General features: G+C 43.4%; 1 protein-coding gene across 2 annotated transcripts in view; it reads left to right on the top strand.

The window, feature by feature from the left end:
* The window catches only part of dpy19l4 (dpy-19 like 4), a 65462-nt gene that overhangs the window by 11600 nt on the left and 41324 nt on the right, over window positions 1-12538 (top strand). For both annotated transcript variants that reach the window (XM_033020083.1, XM_033020082.1), the window contains exons 4-7: window positions 1105-1195; window positions 5252-5373; window positions 6833-6978; window positions 10516-10639. In XM_033020083.1, the coding sequence (XP_032875974.1) occupies window positions 1105-1195; window positions 5252-5373; window positions 6833-6978; window positions 10516-10639 (483 nt within the window). The remainder of the gene's footprint in view (window positions 1-1104; window positions 1196-5251; window positions 5374-6832; window positions 6979-10515; window positions 10640-12538) is intronic.

Here is a 12538-nt window from a genome sequence, read left to right as displayed (position 1 = left end):
TATTTTATTTATTATTTATTTATGTTTTTTGGTTACTTCATACATATTACTTGTAAGTGTATATCAGTTGTATGTGTATATATATGTTTGTATGCAACTCTAAAAATTGTCTGGGGTATTATTATTATTAATTAATTATTAAATATGGAAGAAGGGTTTAGGGAGAAGGGGTGAGATTAAATAAGTTATTCTTCTCACTCCTTTTCGAGCTTGTAAAGAAAAAGTGTTGGACATTTAAATTTTGCTTTATGCTTTTCATTGCTTTGCAAATATTGCCTGGAATGTCCAATGGTTTGACTATTTCGATTTTGTTGTTATTTATTCCTATTTATGTCTTTACTTGTTCGGAACAAATAAACAAATAATAAACATTGTTCCAGGAATGATGTCAAATCACGTACTGATCATCTTAATTCTGTGCATAAGGGATAGGAGTTGAATTAGGCCATTCGGCCCATCGACTATTCCGCCATTCAATCATGGCTGATATATCTCTTCTTCCTAACCCCATTCTCCTGTCTTCTCCTCATAACCTGTCACCCGTATTAATCGAGAATCTATCTATCTTTGCCTTAAAAATATCCACTGACTTGGCCTCCACAACCTTCTGTGGCAAAGAATTTCACAGATTCACCACCCTCTGACTAAAAATAATTCTCCTCATCTCCTTCCTAAAAGAACGTCCTTCAATTTTCTGAGGCAATGACGAGTCCTACTAGTCACTCCCACTAGTGAAAACATCCTCTCCACATCCACTCTATCCAAGCCTTTCTGTACTTGGTATCATAAACAAGAAATCTCTTTCCAAATGGACTGTGGCTAGTCATAGTGATACAGTGAGGAAATAGGCCCTTCAGCACAACCTGCTCACACCGACCAACATGCCCCATCTACACTAGTCCCACCTGCCTGCATTTGGCTCGTATCCCTCCAAACCTGTCCTATCCATGAGCCTGTCTAATGCTGCTTAAACATTGCGATAGTCCCTGCCCCAACAACCTCCTCTGGCAACAACCATGCACCCACCCACGCAATGTTATATAATGGTGATAGTTAATTACTATCAATTACTTACTGATCATTTTTGATTTCTCTCTTCTTTAGGAACTTGAACGAGAAATCTCTTTCCAAGCTGACAGTGGCTTGTACTACTATTATTATAAAAAGATGTTGCAGGCAACATCAATCCAAGAAGGTATTTAAAGTTTTGCAATGTGCATTAATTTGTTATTTTTGGAGGTAAATCTGTAAATTGGTTGATGACACGTGTAACTTTTAGTAACACTTTTAGCTAGCTGTGAATGCAGTTTTGTTTTCCCCATTGAGAATTCAGCTTGGTATTTGCTCTTGACTGTTTTAAAGACTGTCTGTGTAAACGATGCTTCACGATCTACATTTTATTGCTGGCTTGCAACCCGTTGTCGTGGACCTTCCTTTGCATGCTTGAGGTAGGGTCCTGCTAGAGACCTTCTAGTGTGGTAGGTCCCTGCTAGAGACCTTCTCACCAAGCTCATGTGATGTGTGGCTGAACGCCTTGGAGGAAGACAATCGGTCAAGGAACATGTGTAAAAGTGCAAGGTAAAGCCAGCAAAGTCCGGTCGAGGATAGTCCAAGGGTCACCAATGCGGAAGATGGTAGTCCACAACCAGAGAGTAGACCTGAACTACAATCTTCAGTGCCCTCCATAATGTTTGGGACAAAGACACGTCCTTTATTTATTTGCCTCTGTACTCCACAATTTGAGATTTGTCATAGAAAAAAAATCACATGTGGTTAAAGTGCACATTGTCAGATTTTATTAAAGGGTATTTTTATACATTTTGGTTTCATGTAGAAATTACAGGTGTGTTTATACATAGTCCTCCCATTTCAGAGCACCATAATGTTTGGGACACATGGCTTCATAGGTGTTTGTAATTGCTCAGGTGTGTTTAAATGCCTCTTTAATGCAGGTATAAGAGAGCTCTCAGCACCGAGTCTTTCCTCCAGTATTTCAGGGCACCATAATGTTTAGGACACAATAATGTCATGTAAATGAAAGTAGTCATGTTCAGTATTTTGTTGCATATCCTTTGCATGCAATGACTGCTTGAAGTCTGCGATTCATGGACATCACCAGTTGCTGGGTGTCTTCTCTGGTGATGCTCTGCCAGGCCTATATTGCAGCCATCTTTAGCATATGCTTGTTTTGGGGGCTAGTCCCCTTCAGTTTCCTCTTCAGCATATAAAAGGCTTGCTCAATTGGGTTCAGATCGGGTGATTGACTTGGCCACTCAAGAATTGACCATTTTTTAGCTTTGAAAAACTCCTTTGTTGCTTTAGCAGTATGTTTGCGATCATTATCTTGCTGTAGAATGAACCGCCGGCCAATGAGTTTTGAGGCATTGCTTGAACTTGAGCAGATAGGATGTGTCTATACACTTCAGAATTCATTATGCTACTACCATCAGCAGTTGTATCATCAATGAAGATAAATGAGCCAATACCTTCAGCAGCCATACATGCCCAGGCCATAACACCCCCACCACCGTGTTTCACAGATGAGGTAGTATGCTTTGGATCTTGGGCAGTTACTTCCCTCCTCCATACTTTGCTCTTGCCATCACTCTGATATGTTAATCTTCGTCTCATCTGTCCACAAGACCTTTTTCAAGAACTGTGGTTGCTCTTTTAAGTACTTCTTGGCAAACTGTAACCTGGCCATCCTATTTTTGGGGCTAACCAGTGGTCTGCATCTTGCGGTGTAGCCTCTGTATTTCTGTTCATGAAGTCTTTTGTGGACAGTGGTCATTGACAAATCCACACCTGACTCCTGAAGAGTTTCAGATCTGTCGGGCAGGTGCTTGGGGATTTTTCTTTATTATAGAGAGAATTTTTCTGTCAGCAGTGGAGGTCTTCCTTGGCCTGCCAGTCCCTTTGCGATTAGTAAGCTCACCAGTGCTCTCTTTATTCTCAATGATAGAAACATAGAAAATAGGTGCAGGAGTAGGCCATTCGGCCCTTCGAGCCTGCACCGCCATTCAATATGATCATGGCTGATCATCCAACTCAGTATCTTGTACCTGCATTCTCTCCATACCCCCTGATCCCTTTAGCCACAAGAGCCACATCTAACTCCCTCTTAAATATAGCCAATGAACTGGCCTCAACTACCTTCTGTGGCAGAGAATTCCACAGATTCACCACTCTCTGTGTAAAAAATGTTTTTCTCTTCTCGGTCCTAAAAGACTTCCCCCTTATCCTTAAACTGTGACCCCTTGTTCTGGACTTCCCCAACATTGGGAATAATCTTCCTGCATCTAGCCTGTCCAACCCCTTAAGAATTTTGTAAGTTTCTATAAGATCCCCCCTCAATCTTCTAAATTCTAGCGAGTACAAGCCGAGTCTATCCAGTGTTTCTTCATATGAATGTCCTGACATCCAAGGAATCAGTCTGGTGAACCTTCTCTGTACTCCCTCTATGGCAAGAATGTCTTTCCTCAGATTAGGAAACCAAAACTGTACGCAATACTCCAGGTGTGGTCTCACCAAGACCCTGTACAACTGCAGTAGAACCTCCCTGCTCCTATACTCAAATGCTTTTGCTATGAAAAATGATGTTCCAAACAGTTGATTTTGGTAAGCCTAAGGTTGGGCTAATGTCTCTAACAGTTTTATTCTTGTTTCTCAGTCTCATAATGGCTTCCTTGACTTTCATTGGTACAACTTTGGTCCTCGTTGATAAAAAGCAATAAAAGTTTCCAAAGGTGATGGAAAGACTGGAGGAAAGACGAGGTGCTGAGAGCTCTCTTGTACCTGCATTAAGGAGGCATTTAAACACACCTGAGCAATTACAAACACCTGTGAAGCCATGTGTCCCAAACATTATGGTGAACTGAAATGGGGGGACTATGTATAAACACACTGTAATTTCTACACAATGAAACATAAATGTATAAAAATTCCCTTTAATAAAATCTGACAATGTGCACTTTAACCACATGTGATTTTTTTTCTATTACAAATCTCAAATTGTGGAGTACAGAGGCAAATAAATAAATGATGGGTCTTTCTTTGTCCCAAACATTATGGAGGGCACTGTATCTCATTGGTGACCTTCTGGCTATCCTTGATCGGACACTGCTGTCTTTACCTTGCACTGAACGTTTTTCCTTATCACGTATCTATACACCGTAAATGGCTCGATTGTTATCATGTATTGTCTTTCCGCTGACTGGGTAGCAGGCAACAAGAAGCTTTTCACTGTACCTCGGTACACGTGACAATAATCTTAACTGTTAGTGACTTGCTCTCTTTAGTTAGTTTGGTTTAATTGATTGTGACATGTACCGAGGTACAGTGAAAAGCTTCTTGCTGCCTGCTCCCCAGTCAGTGGAAAGACAATACATGTTTACAGTCGAGCCTTTCACAGTGTACAGATACAGGATAAAGCGAATAATGTTTTGTGCAAGATAAAGTCTGATTAAAGATAGTCTGAGGGCATTCAATTAAGTAGATAGTAGTTCACCACTGCTCTCTAGTTGGTGGTAGGATGGTTCAGTTGCCTGATAACAGCTGGGAAGAAACTGTCCCTGAATCTGGAGATGTGCTTTTTCAAACTTCTGTACCATTTGCCTGATGGGAGAGGGGGGAATAGGGAGTGGCTGGGGTGCGACTCGACCTTGATTATGCTGCTGGCCTTGCCGAGGCAGAGGGAAGTATAAATGGAGTCAATGTAAGGGAGGCTGGTTTGTGCGATAGTCTGTGCTGTGTTCACAAGTCTCTGCAATTTTTTGAGGACTTGGATGGAGCCCAAGCTTAGTTTAGGTTTAAGTTTATTATTGTCAGTATAATAAGGTACAGTGAAAAGATTTGTTTTGCATCCAAACAGATCAGATAATATTATACCTAAATACAATCAAGTCAAACTCGAGTACAATAGGTGCAGCAAAGAGGAAGATACAGAGTGCAGAATGTAGTTCTCAGCATTGTAGCGCATAAGTTCCAGAGACAAAGTCCAATGTCCGCAATGGGGTAGAGGTGAATCGGACAGCGCCCCAGCTTATGGAAGGGCCGTTCAGAAGCCCGATAGCAGAGGGGAGAAACCTTTCCTGAGTCTGGTGGTATGCGCAATTTTAAGCTTTGTTCCTGAGTCTGGTGGTGTACAGTTTCAGTGTAAAATGTTATTTTCCATTTTTGGTATGTTGCATAATTTTTGTCTTCCTCTTTGATAGAAAATGATTTTCTTTGTTACCATTTTTTTTTAAATTAGGCTTTTTTGAACTGACACATGATAACAATACATTATCATTAAGGACCCTTAATTCAGTGCAGCAAATTGGTCTGTATCCAGAGGTCTTCACAGGCATCCTGTACCGTATCACTGGTAGTGGGGTATGTAATCTGCCTTGGTGTACTTTACCTTTCGGATACTTGAATGTAATTTATTTTCAATTTTGCATTACTAATGTCAATTAATCAAATGTAATCTCTGTGTATTTAATGGCATCAGAAGAATAATTGTTTGCATTAATGAGTACATTGCATTAATGAGTGCATTGCATTAATGAGTGCAATGAAAGCTATTGATTACAGCTGTGTTCGATATAGCAAAACTGTGATGATGGGGAAGTCAGATAACAATGGTACACTTTGAATCATTCAGCTCCCTCCTATTCGCCTGCATTCAGGTCAAGAGTGTTTTATTGTCATATGTCCAGAAATGGACCAATGCAATTCTTACTTGCAGCAACACAGGAGATGTAGTTTAGTTTAGAGATAAGCATAGAAACAGGCCCTTCAGACACCGAGTCCATGCGACCAGCGATCACCCATACACTAGTTGGTCCCTACACTCTAAAGTCAAAGTCAATTGTATTCATCACATGTACCCGAAGGTGCAGTGAAATGAATTTGTCAGCAGCGATACACTTAAAAAAATGAACGCACAATACACAATAGAATTTAACACAAACATCCACCACAGCATTCTTCACTGTGGTGGAAGGCAACAAAGTTCAGTCAGTCCTCCTCCTTTGTTCATCCGTGGTCGGGGCCGTAAACCCTTCGTAGTCGCCGCTACGGACGGCCAGATGTACAGGCCCTCTCGTCGGGATGATCAAACTTCCGACGTCGGGACGGTCAAACACACTCCGCGGCTTGGAGTGCCCGAATCGGCACTTTCCTACCAGAGTCCGCGGCTTCAGGATGTTATAGGCCGGTGGTCGGCGCTCTTCTCCGGCGATCCCCGGCAAGGGATCCCAGACTCCGGAAGGTAAGTCCACGCCGCGGCTAGAAGCTCCGCAGACCGCAGCCCCACTGGGAGCGATTTACAGAAGCCAATTCACCTACATACCTGCACTGACTTTGGAATAGTAATGTAGTATCACTCTCTACCACCCCCCCACCCCCAACCCTAAAAAAGGTGTCTGGTACATTGTGAAAGAAGAATTTTGGTCAAGATAAGCAAAATGCTGGGTGCTGAGGGACAGGATATAACTTACTGGACTTGAACTATAACAGATTTGTGGAATTGCCACTGTGGTATCTTACACAGAATCTGCTTAACCATCTTGCTCTTGTCCATTTTCTATAACTATGTGGTGAATAACACCAATTATATTTAAGTTCAGTTCAGTTTATGTTCACGTGTACCGAGGTACAGTGAAATGTTTTTTGTTGCGTGCTATCCGGTCAGCAGAAAGACAATGCATGATTATATTCAATCCATTTACAGTCTCTAGATACATGATAAGGTAATAACGTTTAGTGCAAGGTAAAGCCAGCAAAGTCCGGTCAAGGATAGCAAAGGTGTTTGGTGTTACTAAGTCCCTTTTTTTTTTTTTCATTTTAGGAGGCAATTGAGCCTGTATATTTTTACATTGGTATTATATTTGGGTTGCAAGCAGTTTACGTGACTGCACTATACGTCACAAGCTGGATGCTGAGTGGGACCTGGATGGCAGGCATGCTGACGGTAGTTTGGTACATTATTAACCGGTAAGACTTAGTCCCATCTTGTCATAAAATCGTGTGATAGCAGTAGAATTAGGCTATTCGGCCCAAGAAGTCTACTCCCCCATTCAATCATGGCTGATCTATCTCTCCCTCCTAAACCATTCTCCTGCCTTCTCCCCATAACCTCTGATACCCGTATCAAGAATCTATCTATCTCTGCCTGAAAAATATCCTGGCTTGGGCTCCACAGCCTTCTGTGGCAGAATTCCACAGATTCACCACCCTCTGACTAAAGAAATTTCTCCTCATCTCCTTCCTAAATGCAAGCCCTTTATTTCTGATGCTATGACCTCTCGTCCTAGACTCTCCCACTAGTGGAAACAATCCTCTCCACATTCGCTTTATCCAAGCCTTTCAATGAAGCCCCCCTTCATTCTTCGAAACTCAATAAAACATAAAATATAAACACACATGGGTGTAATATCTAGACAGGTGTCAAACAGTAAGTCAGGGCAGGCTGCAAATCCAGCAGTGGTCGTAAGGTCAAAAGTGAAAGGAGCAGAATTAGACCATTCGGCCCATCTAGTCTATGCCATTCAATGATGGCTGATCTATCTCTCCCTCCTAACCTCATTCTCCTGCCTTCTCCCTGTAACCCCTGACATGTAGGGCAGGCTCTGAGACAATGTGACCCGCTGTTTTACTTAATAAATATGAGATTTTAACAAGTGAGAGGACAATATGAAGTCTGATGGTCATACATCGTCTAGATTAAAATCCAGATTTGTGATAAAGCACATGATCACATTCCAGATTAAAACAATGACTGACAAAAGCTGGAGGATTGATTCATCAATGTCGAGCATAAAAACAAAATGCTGGAGGAATTTGGTGGGTTTGGTTTAGAGATAGAGCCCGGAAGCAGGCCCTCGGCTCACTGAGCCCGCGCTGACTAGCGACCCCTGCACATTAACACTATCCTACTCAAACACACACGAGACAATTTATATTTATGTCGAGCTAATTAACCTATAAACCTGTGCGCCTTTGGAGTGGGTGGAAACCGAAGATCTCGGAGAAAACCCACGCAGGTCACGGGGAGAACGTACAAACTCCTTATTGACAGCACCCGTAGTCGGGATCGTACCTGGGTCTCTGGCGCTGTAAGGCAGCAATTCCACCGCTGCGCCTGGTTCAGACGGCATTAGTGGAGGAATGGGTAGATGATGCTCTCGGTTGAGTCCCTACTTTGGACTGATTGTAAGGGGGTGGGAAGAGATAGCTGGAAAAGAGGTGTGGGGGCAGGATAAAGACTCCACCTTTTAATTTTATTCCTTTTGACCTTGTGTGTAAATTATGCACCAAATGGGCGAGGTTTGTTTCGGGCTTGTTTCCTAAATGTCTCGCCCATTGGATCAGCTCTGCCGGTTCAGGTTTATTGTCACATGTACAGTGAAAAAGCTATGTTTTGCATGCTATCCATGGAGATTAGTTAATTCTGTACATAAATACAATCGTCAAACTCAAGTACAACAGATAAAGCAAAGAGTAGACTCAAGGAATGAATGAATTATAATAATAATAAATGTTATTTATGGGCACCTTTCAGGACACTCAAGGACACCTTACAGTTAAAACTAGCAAATTACAAATATATAAATAAAATGAAACAAAAGCAATGAGACATAATTCGGAGAGACTTTATTATCACGTGTGACATGTCGCGGTGAAATTCTTTGTAGAACTGCAGATGCTGATTTACGAGAAAAAAACCGCGAAGTCCTGGAGTAACAGCGGGTCAGCCAGCATCTCTGGTGAAAAGTGGCAGATACAGAGTGTAGAATATAATTCTCAGCATTGTAAAGCAACTGTTCCAGAGACTTGTGATTCATCCTGGGACAGATTTCATTGCCATTAATGTTTCCCGTATACAAAATCTTGAGAGGAATACATCGGGTAAATGTACAGTCTTTACCCAAAACGGGGGAATTGAGAACTAGATGGCGTAGGTTTAAGATGAGGGGGGGAAAGGACTTAATTGGAACCCAAGGGCCAACTTTTTTTACTCAAAGGATGGTGGGTGTATGGAGAGGAGGTGGTTGAGGCAGGTACTTTCATAACATTTAAGAGACATTTGGACATGTAAATGGATAGGACAGGGTTAGAGGGTTTAGAGGGTTATGGGCCAAGCACAGGCAGGTGGGACTAGTGTAGATGGGGCATGTTGGTCGGTGTGGGCAAGGTGGGCCGAAAGGCACGTTTCCAAGCTATATGATGACTATACCATAAATGCGTGTGGAGCATTTTTAAATGAACAACAGAAATTGGATCAGAAGGTGGTGATTTATGACTCGCAATGAAATGAGGTATGCAGTCAACTGTTCCACCCATCCTATTCACATGTTCCCAGATATAGTTTTATCTTTGAAATAATTCGCCATGCATCTGTTCTTGGTGGCGACCTGAGGCTGTGCCCTCTTGTCCTAGACTCTCCCAATAGTGGAAACATGCTCTACGCATGAATGAATGAATGAATGAATAAGTTTATTGGCCAAGCATTCACATACAAGGAATTTGCCTTGGTGCTCCACCCGCAAGTGACAACATGACATACATTGACAGTTGGGAATGACACATAATACATTAAACATTAATAATAAAACATTATCGATTCAACATGTGAATTAAATAAAATACCAGAGCAAAAGGAGGCTGCATGTTTTTAGTTATTGAGTAGAGCTACTACTCGTGGGGGGGAAAAGCTGTTTTTATGTCTGGCTGTGGCAGCTTTTGACAGTCCGGAGTTGCCTTCCAGAGGGAAGTGATTCAAAGAGTTTGTGGCCAGGGTGACCACTCTATCCAGGCCTTTCACTGTTCGGTACGTTTCAATGAGGTCCCCCACTATACCCTGTGGTGAAATTGTCAGGAAGAGTTGCCGATTTACTGTTAGTTGAAGGCTATATGTTGGCTAGAACATATTCCCCGGCTTTAACATGTGTGGGTTCGTGAGAGCATAGTATTTGTTTCGTTTAGTTTAGAGATACAGCGCGGCAGCAGACCCTTCGGCCCACCGAGTCCACGCCGACCAGCGATCCCCGCACACTAACACTATCCGACACACGAGGGACAATTTACAAATATACCAAGCCAATTAACTTACAAAGCTGTACGTCTTTGGAATGTGGGAGGAAACCGGAGATCCCGGACAAAAACCCACGCGGTCATGGGGCGAACGCATATACTACGTACAGACAGTAGCCGTAGCCGGGATCGAGCTCGGGGCTCTGGCGCTGTAAAGCAGCAACTCTACCGCTGCGCCACCTGCCCATACCTGCCTCAATCACGTCCTCCGGCAGCTCGTACCATACACCCACCACCGTTTGGTTTAACCACGAATCCTAAAGATGCCGCTTCCAATTCCTCGCTGTTCCGTCTTCCTTGTTTACTTGCTCCAGTGTCTGGAGTAAGAGCTGAATCTGAATTGTTGGCTGGGATGCCAAGGCAAGCTTGAAACCAATAAATTGGACTTCACACCTACATGCGTGCCTATCTAATGCCTATCTGCTTTCATTATCTTAGGACTGATACCACGAGAGTGGAACATACTGTTCCCCTGAGGGAAAATTGGGCGTTACCATATTTTGCACTACAGGTTGGAGCCCTCACTGGTTATCTGAAGACCAACATTAATTCTACAATGGAGGTGAGTGTGGAATACAGTAGTCTACAAGGAGATCTGATTTGGGTGAGACCCTTGTGCTATCTTTAATGGGACATTACTGGACTTTATCTTGCACTAAACGTTATTCCCTTTATCGTGTATCTGCACACTGTGGACAGCTTGATTGTAATCATGTACTGACCGGATAACACACAACAATTTTTTTTTACTGTACCTCAATAGACGTGACAGTAAACTAAGAACTTAGACACAGAATGCTGGACTGGCAACATCTCTGGAGAGAAGGAATGGGTGATGTGTTGGGTCGAGACCCATCTTCACACTGAAGAAGACCGAGTCTGAAGAAGGGTCTCGACCCGAAACGTCACTCATTCCTTCTATCCAGAGATGCTGCCTGTCTCACTGAGTCACTCCAGTATTTTGTGTCTATCTTTGGTGTAAACCAGCATCCAACAAACCAGTTAGGCACAAATAGCTGGAGTAACTCAGCGGGACAGACAGCATTTCTGGAGAGAAGGAATGGGTGACGTTTCGGGTCGAAACCCTTCTTCGGAGTGGTTTGGGATAAAAGAAACGAGAGGTATAGATGGTAATGTGGAGAGATAAAGAACAATGACAAAGGACATTTATTGTCACATACACCAATTGGTGCAGTGAAATTTGAGTTGCCATGCAGCACACAAATAAGATAAATACAACACTGTAGAATTTGACATAAAACATAAAACATCCCCCCACAGCTAAATCAACGTTTCCCACTGTGAGGGAAGGCAACAAAGTTCAGTCCTATTCCTCCTTGTTCACCCGTGGTCGGGGCAACAGCGGCCCGATGTTTCAGGCCCTCTTGCCGGGATGATGGAGCTCCGGCGTCGGAAGAAGAACACTCTCAGCGGCCTGGAGTTCGGAAACAGCCGCTTGCTACCGGAGACCGTGGCTCCCGAGTCCACAGGCCGAGCTGGGCGGAGATTCAACACTGGCGATCCTCGGCGAAAGATCCCAGGGCTCCGCGATGTTAGAGCCAGCGCCGCCCACGGCTGGAAGCTCCGCAGACCACAGCTCCACGGTGTTAAAGTCGGCAGGCACCCGGAGCTCCAACACGACGATCCCGGTAAGGCATCGCTCGCTCCGCGATGGTAATTCAGTACTGTGCAACCGCTGAAGCTCTGGCCAGTCTCCGGCAGGAAAGGCCGCGCCAATCCAGATGGTAGGCCGCAAGGAGGAAAGACGCATCCTCGACCAGGTAGTGACTGAGAAAAACAGTTTCCCCCTTCCTCCCCACCCACCCCACATAAAAGACTAAAAGACCTCCAAAAACAAACTTTTTGACAGACTAAAAATAACAAAAAGGATGAAAGGACAGACAGCTGCTGGCGAGGCTGCCACACACGATGGCGCCACCACTCGAAATACCACTCAATGAATGAAAGATATGCAAAAAAGTAAGGATGATAAAGGGAACTGGCCATTGTTAGCTGTTTGTAGAGTGAAAATAAGAGGCTTGGGTGGGGGAGGTATAGAGAGAGGGAATGCCGAGGCTACCTGACGTGAGATAAATCAATATTCATGCCACTGGGCTGTTCGCCAGTTCCAACAAACCAGTTCCTTCTTAAACTAAGAACTTGGTGTTCTTCCATCTGACCTCTTATCTTTTCCTACCTCATTTTTTCTGATCAAATCTCTTTCCCTTCTGCAAAGAGCCGCCCATTGCCAGTTCATCTCTGCCACCCTTGCCTCACACATGATGTCAATAGACCATAGGTGCAGGAGTAGGCCATTCGGCCCTTCGAGCCAGCGCCGCCATTCAATGTGATCATGGCTGATCATCCCCAATCCATAATCAAAGTTTGGCTTCCATTTTATTCAATGGTATTCTAAACATCCTTTTCCACGTCTTTTGAAATATTTCTCAAAGCATTTCAC

The sequence above is a fragment of the Amblyraja radiata genome, chromosome 4 (genome assembly GCF_010909765.2).
Source record: "Amblyraja radiata isolate CabotCenter1 chromosome 4, sAmbRad1.1.pri, whole genome shotgun sequence".
In the NCBI taxonomy this organism is placed as follows: domain Eukaryota; kingdom Metazoa; phylum Chordata; class Chondrichthyes; order Rajiformes; family Rajidae; genus Amblyraja; species Amblyraja radiata.
This window is presented reverse-complemented; position numbering and strand designations above follow the sequence as displayed.